The sequence below is a fragment of the Pleurodeles waltl genome, chromosome 7 (genome assembly GCF_031143425.1).
Source record: "Pleurodeles waltl isolate 20211129_DDA chromosome 7, aPleWal1.hap1.20221129, whole genome shotgun sequence".
NCBI lineage: Eukaryota > Metazoa > Chordata > Amphibia > Caudata > Salamandridae > Pleurodeles > Pleurodeles waltl.
In genome coordinates this window covers 395351846-395367367 of record NC_090446.1, presented here as the reverse complement: position 1 = coordinate 395367367, position 15522 = coordinate 395351846, and the positions used below count along the sequence as shown (strand labels likewise).

The following is a 15522-nucleotide window of genomic DNA, read 5'->3' as shown; positions in this document are numbered from 1 at the left end:
CTTCGTGTGAATCGTCTGAAGCCCTACTAAGACAGGGCTGACATGACCCAGCTCATGGCCACTGATAAGGGACCGGAAGAGTGAAGTGACCCTTTCCCTGACCTCTTTCCCACACTGCAGCTGATGGCTCAGTTGATGCGGTAGTCCTTGCTTGACTGCCTCTCTGAATCACAAAATGAAGACTGCAGGAATGTCCTGTGACAGTTCTCAAAACTGTTCTCATTGACACCTGGTCAGACCACTTGGTGTGAAAACACCATTGACACAGGGGACAGTTTGACAATCAAAAGCAAAATTTACAAGCAACCTGACCATGTCAGAGACTGCATCAAGTCTGGAGTTCAGAAGATGCTAGACCTGAGAAGAGTCATTGAGCCCTCAGACAGCCCTTGGGTAAGTCCTGTGGTTCTGGTCCCAAGACCTCACTCCTAAAATCACAAAACAGAACTGAGGTTTTGTGTTGACTATAGAGGGCTCAACACTGTTACAAAAACATATGCTCATCCTGTCCCTAGAGCAGATGAGCTAATAGATACACTGGCATCTGCCAAGTACCTAAGCACCTTTGATTTTACTGCTGGCTATTGGCAGATTAAATTAGCAAAGGGTACAAAGCCAAAAACTGCGCTTTCAACCATTGGTGGGCACTATCACTTTACAGTGATAAACCTCTGAGCTGCAAGATGCACCTACCACATTTCAGAGGATGGTGAATGCAGTTCTCCAAAGATTGGAAGACTATAGTGCAGCTTATCTTGATGATATAGCTGTCTTTAGCTCCTCCTGGGAGGATCACCTGGTCCACCTGTGTAATGTTTTAGAGGCTCTGCAGAAAGCAGGCCTCACTATCAAGGCATCTAAATGCCATATAGGGCTGTGAAAGTTGTATATCTGGGCCACCTGGTAGGTGGAGGCCAGATTAAACAACTGCAGGGGAAGATCCAAACCATTTTAGATTGGACTCCCCCCTACTACCCAGACCCAGGTTAGAGCCTTTTTAGGCCTCATTGGGTACTACAGGAGGTTCATTAAAAACGATGGCTCCATTGTAGCCCCTATTAATGACCACACCTCTAAAAGGATGCCTAAGATTTTTATGGACAACTATCTGCCAAAAAGCTTTTGAAGATCTTCAACGGGCCATGTGCTTTACTCCTCCAAAGCCATGTAATACCTATGTCCAAATGGAGAGGATGTTGCAACCCTCTCCCAAAGGAAATCCTTTTTTCTACCTTTCAGGGCTTGAGCTGCTCAAGCAGCAGGAGGGTAGAAACCTGTCAGGATGGCAGCAGCACGGGCTGCCTGGGAAAACCCTGCAATCTGGTAGGAGCTAAGTTGGGGATCCTCTAAGGAGCCCCTAGAGTGCATGGAATCGTATAACCAATACTGGAAACAGTATTGGGGTATTATTCCGACATGTTTGATACCAAACATGCAGAGGTTTGGAGTTACCATTATGTGTTTGGACATAGGTAGTGAGCTATGTCCAGTACATGGGTAAAATGGCTTCCCTGCACTCAGGACGTCCAGAAAAATGGAGCTGACGTTAGCGGGGGCACCTCTGCTCACGCAGGGGTGCCCTCACACACAGGTACGTGCACCCTTCACTCTGGGCTAGGAGGGCCTTCCATAGGGTGACTTACAGTGACCTGGTGCAGTGACCTGTAGTGAAAGGGTGCATGCACCTTTTCACGCAGGCTGCAATGACAGGCCTGCAGACACATTTTGCATGGGCTCCATGGGTGGCATAATACATGCTGCAACCCTTGGTGCCCCAATGCCCTAGGTACCGTATACTAGGGGCTTACATGGGAGCACCAGTATGCCAATTGTGGGATGTACAAATTCAGGAACAACCAAATTTAGAGGGAGAGAGCACAGTCACTGGGGTCCTGGTTAGCAGGATCCCATTGAACACAGTCATCGCACACTGATAGGCAAAAAGTGGGGATAACCATGCCAAAAAGAGGGTACTTTCCTACAAGTTGAGGCCACACGTAGTGCTCAAAACATATAGACTTTCACCTGCCCACCCTTTTAATGGCTTCCGCAGATCAGCCCACTACTGCTGCGGTGGTGGCTGCGCCAGTGCGAAAAGAATGAGAAGCGAGCCGCAACGTTTCCTCGCCCAGCAGGGCCAAAGAGCGCTTTCATATACAAGTAAACTGAAAGCATGTAAGGGGAAGGTCTGTCTGAGTGCACCAGCAGGTTGGATCAGCGGCCATTGGAACGAATCTGCAGAATTCCTGGGCCAGAGCCACTGGGCAAAAAGTGGTAACTGGGCAGATCGGAGGTCCACCCGCATTCTCCTCCCTAGACGATCTGTTTTAGGCCTTCTGACCCTTACCTGAAGGAAGTTCTTCAACATGACTATATCAGACACGGCAATCCCAGCACCCTGACCTGACTTATGAGGCTACCAACTCGGAAATCCTAAAGGCACCAAAGAAGGCGAGCAAGTTGGTGCGACTGGACAGCCTTGCTTCAATCTGGGATGAGCTGACCTGATGCGACACACCAACAATGCCTGACAGCCTGACTACGTCTATTGGGCTCCTGCTGTCCTCTGCAGCAGGAACACCCATTCCTTAATAGCCTTCTGTACCCTGAAGTCTTTGGTTGGGTCCCTAGCAATCCTTAACCCGGGGAAGAAGGTGACTTACGAAAACTGCCTCCGAACCAAAGACAGCGACTTACCTCCTATCTCTCGGACTAGCCAGAAAATGCAACAATGCCCTAGCAGGGGGAATATGGAGAATCGCTCAGCTGTGTCGGATGAGCCTAAAGATGTATCGTATTCCTTCCAAGCAGATTTGGACATATGTTTTGTCTTGGGTGCCAGCTATGCTGCAATTGAGTCTGGGGCAATGGGGCACCAAGCCTCCACAATTACTTTGGGAAGTCCGACATCACCTCATTCGCCTGTGGCCACAGTGCTCTGAACCCTGTCAACTTAGAACAAGAGACCGCATCATCTACCACAAAATCTACCCGAGGGACCTGTTTGGCAGAGAAATACATTATGCGAGAGGCAGCTGCGGATGAGGGCTTTAATCAAGTGCAGTACAAAAGTGCATTTGGCGCTCTGGTCATTCACTGCCAAAACGCAAACATACTGTCCTACCAAAAAACAATCCTTCTGTTGACCAAGGCAGTACCCCATATCTGCAAAGCCACTATAATAGGAAACTTCCATGTCAGATTTGGCCGTCAAACCCCTCCCTCTGCAGTTTGGAGATTGCTTCATCAAAAGTAGTGTACGGCACTGTGCACAGCCCCTGATCCAGGTTGTCATTAACCAAAGACCCCGAGGGAAAGGACAATTTGTGAATCAGGCAAATTTTTCATGGCTCCTTCTCAGGAAGCAGCCCAAGTAGAGAACATACTAGGGCCATGAATGGCAAGGAATCAAACAGACCCGTGACCCTCGCCGCCCGCACCCCCTTTAGACTCTTTTCTATAGCATTCTCCAGTTGCCGCAACACCGGCAACTGGTTCTGGGGAGCATTGGAAGGGATGTGGAACTGGTCCATGAAAAGATAATATAGCAGATGAGCATCATGTCTGTTTTTGTTCTTGCTGAGGAGGTGAACAAACACATTAAAGCGAATGGGCGAAGGGAGCTTGACAGCGTGAGGGAGGCTAACAGCTTTTTGGTGTGGGCTGTTATTTTGGTTTCCCATGCTTCCTAAAGCACTTACTCTCTGGGTGTGACCCTGGATTCCACAGAAGGAACAGAGGTGCTTGAACTTTCAGGTTGTCCCTGTTACATTCCTTCTTGTTATACTGCCAACAGGCCTGCTTCCTGTCCCCAAAACTTTTGTCTCTGCTGGGACATGCCATGCAATCGCAGAAGGTGTGGCTCGTGTAGGCGACGTAGAGCTGATAAGCATGGGACTGACCAAGTGAGGGGGGCTGTACTGGAATGGCTACCGGAGGGGAAGGAGATGCCCCTGGCTGGGCCCAGACCCGAGTTGGATGCTGCCTTTCCCTCCCGCAGGAACAACCTGACCAGTTGACTGCTACCCCAGTACCCCCTACTTGGTTGCAGTGACTAAGGGGGGGGCACAGCTGTGCCAATGGCTGTGGTTGAGAGATGGGGGGTAGCACCCCCCTTCCCTCCCCCCAGCACCCCCTCCACCAACTGGCTCAGACAGTGGCGGGCCAAACCTACCTGAGAGGAACCATCACCCAGTGGCGTGGGGCATATGACCACGTTGCTCTGGACCATCGCTCCCACATTTGTGCTGAACCCGGGGCTAGTTGGGGCCTGACACGCTGACTCACCCTCACTGGGGGGTGTGTACTGGCCTTACTTTGTGGTTTGGGAATGGAGTCCCTGTAGGACGCTGGGACTTTCTTCTGCCGCTTTGAAAGAGGTGTGGGCGGTTGCTGCTCCTTCTCCGGTCCTTCAGACAACTTTTGTAGGGCCCAGTCGATGCCATGGAGCTTTGCCCGCTCCCAGAGCCACTAAGCGAACAAAATTCCTCCTGTGTGGTGGGGGGTATCCACAGAAGAGCACGCGCGCACTCCAGAGCCATGCTAAGTAGAAGAAATGCAAAGTGCGTGAAATACAATACAATGCAATTATGAGGGAAAGGCGTAGACTTCAGCGGTAACACAAATTCACAACCCACAGTTCAGCTTTGAATGGTGACCCTTCTGAAAATGGATAACTTGTGGTGTATACCTGCACAACACCACTCCGAGGCCCCACTCTTACCTGCGTGTCCAAAAAAATCAGAGTGCTGGGCGTAGCACAGGATAATTTGCAGCCCTCAAGACTCTACATAACATAAAACAGAGGACACAACATCTTAGAGTGGTGCAGATGATAGAAGCAGGAACAAAACACACAAGCTAGAAGGCACTCGCTCCGCTAAGGGGTCTGAAACCATATTGGACATGCCTTGTTACACTTAAAATTGTTAACTCCATGGGGCTCTGTGCCCGTTTATTATTGTTATTATTATTGTTAGTACTATTATTACTACTACTACTATTGTTATTGGCATCTGTCAGTTATCTTAGCCTCTTTATGCATAGCAACAACTAAGGAACAAGAAGGTTGGAGATTCTGAAAATCCATACGAAGGAATGCATTTTTCCCAGAAAGTGCTATTGAAGCTGCGACATTGCTATGTGGTCGACAGTTAAAGCCATTTCTTTCACAATCTTGGAGATTCGGACTGGATCAGATTCTTTTGGCATGCAGCAGGTGTACACATCAACTATACTCAAAGGCAGGCACACCGCACAACATTCAGTAAACATTCCCAGCACTCAATTCATCCATTACAAACGTTCAAACCATTCTGGGACCTTAAGCTCATTCTGTTACTGATAGAGGTGAGTTGCCCCTATGTCACATGAGCTCATCGGGTAATACTGAAAGTTTAAAGGTTTGTGCAATGCTGCGGGCACCCGGAGACTCGCCAAGTCTGAGCGGCGAGCCAAGCAAATTACAGCGATACGAAATCCCCGCTCAGGTCTCAAACCTGTTCCATCAAATATATACCACAAGCCTCTGTTATTGTTACCCCAAAACAGGCTTTTTATTTTTTATTTTATTTTTAAGAGAACAGTATGCAGTGCATCGACCTCAGGTCGCTTAGCGGGGCCTAGAGCGGTTTGAACCTGTGACCCCCATTTATCTCCACAGCTGGCACAAAAGGTTATCTATAGGCATGCTGTGACAAATCAGTCTTGCAGCATACTTCGAGTGGGGGTACTCAACAACCACCAGATGTGGATCACTTCAGCCACCCGGAGACTCACCCACTTTATGCAGGGCCCAAACAAAAATGCCAATGCAGGCATAACAAACAAGACATAGTGCATGGTGCGGGTATTTACCAGCCCCCAGCCTGCTCTTCAGAATTGTTGAAAACGTACAAAACACGCAAAACAAAAACTGCATGCCCACTATGCAGTGTGGCCCCATCCACACGCCCGATCCATGCCGAAAAAACACCTGCTCAAATTACCTGATATCTGGTGACATGAGCGAAGTCTTCGGGGATGTTCTGCACCAGATGCGAGAGAGGGCACGAAGAGGACTACACTAGAACTGCGGCAACTTAAGTGGCCCTCTGAATTCTCCACACACCCTGATGATATCATTGCACAACAACCCTCCAACATCTGGATGTCCACTTTGTCAATTGTTGAAAAAGTCTTGATAATATGTTGGTGTTCTGCCCCTAGTGACTGAGGAGGTAGCACAATATACACGGAAGGTGTAATATCAGTCACGCTTTGTCTGACCATGCACTGTTGCTCCTGGAATACGTGGGTTGTGCGGAGAGACCGCCAGTTGGGGATCTGTAAAGAGTTGCGGTGCTGAAAAGGGAGCTTTGAAGGTGGTGGTACGTGGGGACCACTTCACAAGGGTCAGCGGTATCTGGCGGAGGCTCCAGTGAGATCTAATAGAGAACAAACAGAGTTTGGCTAGCTTTCAGCATCGGGCTCCTATTCTGCAGGCAGAGCCTGAGAATCTCCTTGAGACACATCGTAAGGTGGCATACTTGTGGGACAGACTGGACTGTTTTGTCTTGAGAGAAGACCGAAAAGGGGATAAGTCAGGGCACATGCTGGCCTGGCTGCTCTGGAGAGAACAACCTCATCTGGCCAGTTGGAGATAAATAGGTTACTCAAGACTCACATGACTGAACTTTTGAGGGCTTGGTTATGGGTTCAGTCCGCTATTGAATAGTTTCTGGACCAAGTGGTGCTCCTGGTGCTTATTGACACCCAGAGGGAGCAATGGTGGGGAGGAGCCTTGTCTTGAAGAGATCACTGCAGCACTCCGTGATATGCTGAGAGGAAAATGCCTGTTCCCAGATGGTCTCCCGGTTGAATTTTTTCAAACCTATTCAGCACAGCTGGGGGCCTCAACTGCTTGAGGTACTGGGCAAGGCCTGGGGTCGGGGTGTGCCACTGGCCAGGTGGGATGCCTTTATAGTTATGATCCCCAACCGTGACAAAATGCTGTAAGACCCTGGGTTGTATCGCCCACTCTCAATGTTGGGTGTGGACACGAAGGTGCTTTCAAAGATATTGGCCACCTGGCCGTGAAGCGTGGTCACTAGTTTAGTAGGGAAAGATCAATGTGGCTTCATACCGGTTCAGGCAACTCTTATGAATCTGAAACGTCTCTCCCATGTCATGCACACTGTGCACAGAACTGACGGGGAGGCAGCACTGGTGGTACTTGATATTGAGAAAGCATTTGACACCCTGGGCTCGGAGTACCTTTGGAAGGTGCTTCGGCGCATGATGGTCAGAGAGGAATTTCTTTCCTTGGTGGGTCTTCTCTATGCGGAGCCCACTGCTAGCGTTCAAACCAGGTCCATTGTGTCAGGACACAAACGGGTGTGGAGAGGTAAGAGACAGGGTTGCCTGCTTTCCACTCTACTGTTTGCATTAGCATTGGAGTTGTTGGCAGAGAGGATACGATGAGACCTTGCAGAGTGGGGCCTTGCATCTGGGTACACTGTTCATGTAGTCTGGATGTACCCGGATGACACTCTTGTGTATCTCAGCTGCCGGGATCACTCGGTGCCACTGTTACTGGAGATTCTGTCGTACTTCAAACAAGCCTCGACTCTTCGTGTTAACCCACGAAAGACCATCCTTTTTTCTATTGGGGGAGCCTGGTGGAACGACAGATACCGAATCTCCCAGAAACGGACTGACCTGGTAGACTGCAAGCTTCCATTATTTAGGGATCAGGATTGCACACACTGAGTGGGGGTCAATATGAGCTCAATATGAGCCAAATGCTCACAGGGTTCCAGGCCTCGTTGAGTTTTTGGAACACTCTACCACTCTCAATTATGGGCAGAGTGGTCCATATCAAGATGGTTCTCCTTCTTTGTTGAATGTATATCCTGAAAAATGTGTCTTCTGGTTTGGCTGGTCTGGGTGGGGTGCAGGAGCAGAGCATGTCTGGAGGTCCTGAAACTAGACACCAGTGAGGGTGGCTGAGTCATCCAGAATCTAAAACGTAATTACTTTTCTGGGCAGTTGCAGCTTGTTGCGCTAAGGTGTGCTGCTGAGGACAACCGAGAGAAGCACCCATTGGTGGAGGAGCAGGACCTGCCAAAACTATTGATGAGCGGTGCACACGACCGTTTCGCAAAGCAATGGAATTTATGCAAATGTCCCAGTGGACTGTGGGAGGTTGCTAATATGTGGGTGACGTACCAAAATGCGATGTTCCTCATGATCGCTGAGGCTACTGATTTGTTTCAGCTGAGACGTGGGACGTTCTTGCACCCTGTGCCACCTACATTGACCCACTGGTTGGCAGACCTTATTGAGTGGGAAGTAGCATAGAAATGCAGACTAAAAAGAGTGAGACAGGATGAACATGCGGAGCGAGATCTGGAAATATGGGGTGCGATGCTTGACCGTCTAAATGCTAATGTTCAGGCCCCCCACCCCCTCTTTCTCCTCACCGTGTGACATGGTAAAGTATGAAATTCTGTATCGTGCTCTGGCTAGGGTGAGAGCCAATGTCCTCTGTAACCCCCCATGTCAACGGTTAGAATATAGGAACATCATTTTCCTTATACTCCCTGTGTTTCTAATCTTGTCCGAGATCTACCATTCCAAATAAATCTGATGCTGGGTGGTTCTCGAGCCAATTTTATTTCTAGTTCTCTCTGTTCTTCATAGTAGGTCTTATTTCTTTCCTACTTATCCTTGTGGCATGTTTATATCAAAAAAAGATCTCTGGCACAGAGCCCCCCTGTAGGGGCCCGTCGGGCATTGCAGCGCCAGCCCGACGAGGAGCAGACCCAGTGATGAAGCATGACATCCAATGGATGTGTGAGGGTTCTAGCTTCTAAATTTAGAAGTGCCCATGTGTCTTCTCTCTTCTTAGGGACAGTGTGCTCAGCTTGATTGTTACTTATTACCTAGGGAGACTGCACACTGGACCTGTCCTAATACTCCCGGTCTCTCATTTTTTGATATAGTGCTCTGGCACACCAATGTAACTGCTGCACTGTTTAACTGTTGGCATACTGCTGCGACTATTAACAAAAATGTTTAATAAAAACAGTTAAAAAAAGTTTGTGTTCCATCAACTGACAGTTAGAAAATGTGTGCAGGAAGATAGAATTGATTCCTTCTAGTTTACCTATAATCAGTGCTTTAAATGGAAAAAAATAAGTGCAGGTACTCACCAAAAAGAGTGGTGGACTGGGGTGGAGTTTGGGGTGGGCATAAGGGGGGTGCTAAGGGCGGGGCAAGGGGCGGGGCTAGGTTTTTGGACATTCTAAGCTTTGTATGCCAGAAATCTGTGTGCACTGTAAGAATGAACGATGTATCTGTCCATGAGTTATTACACTAATGACCATTTATATAGTACTTATTAAAGAAGTGGTGATTATTAACCAAAGTAATCCTTCTTTAGCAATCTTAGAATAACAATGTATTGAGTAAAAAACAGGTAACACAAGGATCTCTGCAGCAAAAACAATAACCAACTGAGCTACCTACATAAACAAATCTGTGATCTTCATGATTCATTCTGTGCATTATGGCTGACAGCATTATGGCAGACATGTTGATCCAGCCTTCCAGGGGGCCTCTGATAGAGCCAGCTCTCTTCTGGAGAGAGTCTCGCCCTGATGACCTTGACTAATTCTTAAACAGACTGTATTAAATAGTCTTTTCCTTTAATATATTTTTAATGTAGGTGGTGTTTGCATTTTACAGGCAAATGTTGTGTTTATGTTTAATGCAACCTCCATAAAAAAGTTTATTGTATTTCAAAACAGTACCTCACACATGAGAAAAGGGAGGGTGTCACTGAGATTATTTATAGTAATAGTGAGCTGATGCTGTGTTACAAACTTAAAATCAGGTCAATTTCCTAGAATACTAGATGTAAACACATTTAGAATTTCACCAAGTGTGTCTGTGCACTGACAGTGTCCTGGCCAAAAAAGAGCTGAAACTGGATCATAAATTCAAAGCTGTTCCAAACAGGGGCACCCTAAATACGTTTGGCCAAGGGCCTCAAAACCTTAAGATGTCCCTGACTTAAACATCCATTTCATACTCTGAATCACCTTCAGTTTCACACAAACACAAGTTCCACACGTCATTCTCACAGGCATAACTGTGCTTGCAAACGCGCACACTTTTGGCTTTTAATTTCCATCTCTCACATGCTTTCTGCTTTCTCCCATTGTGAAGCATTTTCGTTTTTTTCTTCCTCTGCCTTTCCCATGTGTCTCTTTTCCTCGCAGTAAATTCTTGAGGCAGAAAAATAAGTGGCGGCCCTCAAAAATAAGTGCTGGTGCCCCGCACCGGAGAAGAAACCACCGGCTCAAATTAAGCACTGCTCACATGTTGTCTTTATACACATACACTGCCGGACAGTGGCAGCTCTCAAAAATGTTGTAGATCGTGCACCAGAAGCAGTGCCCTGAAGGATTCAGTATTCACCATAAAAAAATACTAAAAAATGGTCATTGTTGATCTTTGTTCTATGCATAATGTGTGTGGACTCCCACAAAATATGTGAGCAGGGGCTGGTAGTCCCAAATGGCATCCTATGTAACATTTTAAATCCATCCCCGATTTTTACAGTACATGCTTTATTGCTGAGATTTTTTTAATCACTTGCGTAGAATGAAAAAAAGAACTACAAATCCCAGAATGCACAGGTTTGGCCTCTAAAATTCAAAAATATATGAAAATGTCACATCTTCCATGGACCATCTTCCATGTAACAATTGGTTTGGATCCGGTTTTCCATCTAAAGCAAGAGATTGCCACTTGTAGAACGCTAAAAAAAATCATTTATTTTGCCTCTAATGTCGTTTTTCTTTGAGGTTAATCGGGAAAGATGGTGGAGAGGGCAGAGATTTTCTTTCACGCAAACGCCTTCACTTTAAAAACGCTGATGGGTGAAAATGTGCAGGCATCTTAAACAATGGGCTTACTAAACAAGCTTCCCTGCCCTGAACAATGCTTCCCACACCCCTGCCCATTAGGTTTCACAATCACCTTTTAAGCTGAAGATAACGCCCTGCAGCCACACCCTTCCCCTCCCCTGGTAACTTCCAATGCAGCTCAGATAGCTCACCGAAGCCTACAAACAAGAGCTGCTGCTTCGGCGCTCTTACACCAGCTCAGCCCCGGCTTCCACTCTCCGAGAGGCATTTGAAACTGAAACTGCTGCCGAGGCAGGAATTAATGAGCAGCACCACTTGTCAATGCCAGGACCCCTGTGAGTACCGGTACTCTCCATCTGAGAGGAAAAGTTCTGGTACTCAAGGGGAGAAAATAAAAAAGTGCCGGTACTCCGTACCGGTGAGTACCGGCCCATTTAAAGCACGGTCTATAATGAGGAAAATTTGTGAGTTGATGGAAGAGTTTGTATTTTAGGAGTAAGGAGTTAATCTTTTGCTTAAAAGTAAGTTATTTGTTGAAATCTTTATGAATCTAACAGTCGTTTGGTTAATTGTAAGATTTTGGTGCAATCTTGGATGGGTGTGGTACCTTTTCATGGACTACAGAAGTCGTCAAACTTTCCTATTTTATGACACTAAAAGACAAATAGACTGGTTTGGGCCTCTGGCTTAGGAGTGCAGGGGCCTAGGGGTGCGAGGTCCCAACTAAACACCGATTATGGTTATTTTTACATCATTCCCTGCTTTTATTAATGCTCAATGCACCCTTGCTGTGCCAGTGTTGCTTTGGTCATCAGCAGTGGCCTAAAAAAGGAAAACAATAAAGGAGAGGAGACATCTTATCTTAAGCCACACAGGGATGGTAGAAAGGAAGATGGGGGCAGTTTAACAAGGGGCTTAGGAGACTGCCTGCTCCACAAGGCATTAGCTGTCATTAGTGAGACGTGTGCAGTGGCACTGGAGCCACGGAGTGTGAAGGTCCCACTGCATCACAATTATGACCGTTTTACTTTACAATCAAGGAATGGTGGATAGCATTACGGCTCTGAGCACCCTTCTTCCAACATTTTGGGGAGGGGGGTTGAAAGGGCGCTCAAGAGTAAAGTTTGAAGAACTCAGAGCTAGAAGTACAAAGTCCTATCTCTAAGAGTCCGGAATTGCAAAGACAAGTAAGTTGTGGGTTACATTTGCATTGTTTGTGTAAACATGTACATGTGATGTGGATATGCATGGGTGGTCCACTGTGGATATTTAAGAAATGGATTTCTTAGCTGTACCCGTGACCTGTACTAAAATTTTAAATAGTTTCTAGTTCACATCACACTGATAAATCTTCTTTTACATTTCTTTCATTAACAGATTTTTGCAGAGGAAATAAAGGATACCAGAATTGTCATATTTGAAATTGAAGCTCGGAATCTAGACAAAAAGGTATGGGCTAAGATTGTGTTTTATGGTAAAGTGACTATTACTACAAATGTTCAAAATGTAAATATGATACAACTAGCTCCTGTGGTTTAGCCAGGGCCAGTGGATGACGTACTTGCATAACTGTTGCGTTTTCCACGTATTTTGGATATACTACGTTTGCCATAAATTGCACACTTTGCTGCCTCATTTGCTTTTTTTTCAGCATAAAAGTAATTGATTCAGACTCAACTGTTAAAAAGTTATTTACAGAAATCATGCATACATGGTGCAGTGCAATGGCAGACACTTTACAGTGGTTAAATGGTCACTTTTCTCTAGTTGTGACTGTACACGGATATTTAACTGATGCTAATGATGTGAAATATTTCCCATGCAATAATATTTTTTTAATTTCACTGACTTTGGAAGGGTTTCGTCTACAAACAAATCCGGACACATTTAAATATCTGATAGACTTCTAACTGCAGTTTCCTCAACTTGTGAATTTCCCCAGGCACCAGACTGGATCCAGATACTTTTGTAGCAATTCCTTTGTGCTTCAACACCTGATATTGTGTGGCGTCTGATCCATCCCTCCCCTGGTCACATCAGAGCCCCTACATATGCGCCACATCTGCACTCTGATGTCAGTTCCTTTATTTCTGAACCTACTGATGATGTGGAGCACCTACAACTAATTCAGTTTTGACTGATATTCCCTTTAAATTTCGCATAGCATGCAGTGTCTCCCTGAAAGACTAGAGGGTCCAAACCATGTAATGACTGTAACAACAGATGTTGGTAATAAACACCCGTTGCATCTGTCTATGGTGCCTCTGCTCCTAACATGACTCTGCTTGGTGTCCGTCCTGCCCGAAGATAAACCCCAAGGCTATCCAAGATTGTGAGACCAGGTTAATTGTCGCTGAGCCCTGTAAAAAGAAGAAACAATCCAGATCAAAGTTGAGGGGGTGGGGAGATATGCTCTTGCTTACAAGGCTGGGACCAATTGTCACATAACTCTAAGAAGTCCCATATGAAACATATAAAGTCAAAGTATGGATCTCCTTCATCCCACCAGCATCATATCTTGGACGGACAGGATGTGGCAAAGTATTCTATAAAATCTGGTCTGGTCTAACCTGTGGGTGCTCGAGGTTGTGGAACATGCATAGTCCCTGCCCTGTATGTTGTACTGCCCAGACATGCTGTCCCCATCACATCTTACGAAGGACCACTTGTCTTTACTCCCTGGAGAAGTTCAGGCTCTCTTGGCCAAGGGAGCAATAGAGAAGATGCCAGGAACAGAGAACAGAACTGGTTGCTACGCCCAATTTTTTCTGGTGCCGAAAAAGAATGGAGGCCTTGCCCCATGCTAGATCTCCACCATTTTAACTTCTTTCCCGGGGAGGACAAGGTCATGATGCTCACTCTGGCCCAAGTCCAGTCTGCCCTGAATCCAGGAGACTGGATTGTAGTGTTGCTTTTTTAGGGCATCTTTTTCCACATTCTTTTCCTCCAGTCTCACAGATTTTGCCTCTGGTTCCTGGGAGGCCAGGGCCACTTTCCGTACTCTGTGCTCCCATTTGGCTGTATCAGTGCACCATTGGGTGTCCACTAAGGTGATGATAGTGGTCCTAACCCATCTGCGGAGGGTGGGAATACTAGTCTTGCCATAAGATGGCAACTGGCTATTTCTCAAACAGTTGACATCTAACATGTTGACATCGTTGGGCTTCTTCATCAGTGTGCCAAAGTCACACTTGATTTCTTCATAACAGCTTCCCTTCATCTAGGCCATCTTGGATACAGTGCTATTCCAAGTCTTCCCCCTGCCTTAATGAGTCTGGGACATTCGGGCTACTATCCCCATGTTTCAGCTCTTGACCTGGGCCTCAGAGAAAGCAGTTCTGAGACTTATGGGCCTTTTGGCCTCCTGCATTTTTCTTGTGGACCACCCCATGGAAACTCAACAGTGGCCCTTATAGTCTCAGTGGACTCAGCACCAAGGGGACATGGCAGAGTCCATACAGGTGTCAAAGGATACTGCAAAAGATCTACGGTATTGGCTGGTTGACTGCCACTGGACTGGTGACAGACCCTTCTCCCTACCCCACCCAGCTAATGGTATGGTCGTAACAGATGCATTGTTGCTTGGTTTGGGAAGTCATCTGGGTGGCACCTCTCTACATCAACCTGCTGGAATTGCAAGTGGTTTGCTCTACACTTAAAACGTTCCTTCTGACCATAAAAAGAGGGGGGGGCAGGTTTTCAAGTTCTTGCGTACAACATGACCGTCATGTAGTATTGCAAAAAACTGGGTGGTGTGGGGTCGTGGGTTCTGTGTCTGGAGGCTTTATAGCTCTGAAAGTAGCCAAATGTCAGGGTATCCTCCTGTTCACCCAAGATATGGTGAGATTTCTAAACTCCAGGCTGACATACTCAGCCGCTGTTGCCTAGTGGTCACAAGTGTCAGTTACAATGAGGTGGCAAGAGGCTTGATCTACTCACCACCACAAAGATTACAAAGTTGTCCAAACATTTGGGTGTTGGAGTCCTATGGCAGTTCTTCCTTGAAGATGCCTTCCGCCTGGTTTGGTGGTCTCAACTGTTATACGGCTTTCTGCCTCTCCACCTCCTACCATGTGTGCTGAAAAGATCAAGAGAGACCATGCCCAAGTCATATTGGTATGGTCTGGGCGAGGAAAGTGTGATACCCAGAACATATGGCTATTAGCACATGCCCTTCAATTTGGCTGCCTCTTTGGTAGGGCCTTCTGTTGCAGCAGCAGGGCTGAATTTTGCATCCAAGTCAGGACAACATGCACCTCCATGAGTGGATATTGAGCTGCAACAGCTTGAGGGCTTGCGATCCCCCTCCCCAAGTGGTTAGTGTCGTCCTGGCAGCCAGGCTTCCATCTACCAAATCAGTTTATGCAGGACGCTGGGAGAAAGTTGTTGCCTGTTTTTCATCCCCTGAACACAGATATTCTCCTGTTCTGTCTCTTTGACCCATGAAGGTCTTGCCGTAGCAACCGTTTAAGGTTATCTTTCGACCTTCTTATGCTTACCGGATTAGCCATCCCTCTTCAATTCATCTCTTGTAATGCATTTTTTTTAAGGTACTCCCCTGTACCTTTTGTGATGCCGCAGTGGGAACCTAATTTGGTTCTTGCCT

General features: G+C 46.8%; 1 protein-coding gene across 10 annotated transcripts in view; it reads left to right on the top strand.

The window, feature by feature from the left end:
* The window catches only part of CPNE1 (copine 1), a 797848-nt gene that overhangs the window by 441948 nt on the left and 340378 nt on the right, over window positions 1-15522 (top strand). For all 10 annotated transcript variants that reach the window (XM_069243860.1, XM_069243864.1, XM_069243859.1 and 7 more), the window contains one exon: window positions 12294-12365. In XM_069243860.1, the coding sequence (XP_069099961.1) occupies window positions 12294-12365 (72 nt within the window). The remainder of the gene's footprint in view (window positions 1-12293; window positions 12366-15522) is intronic.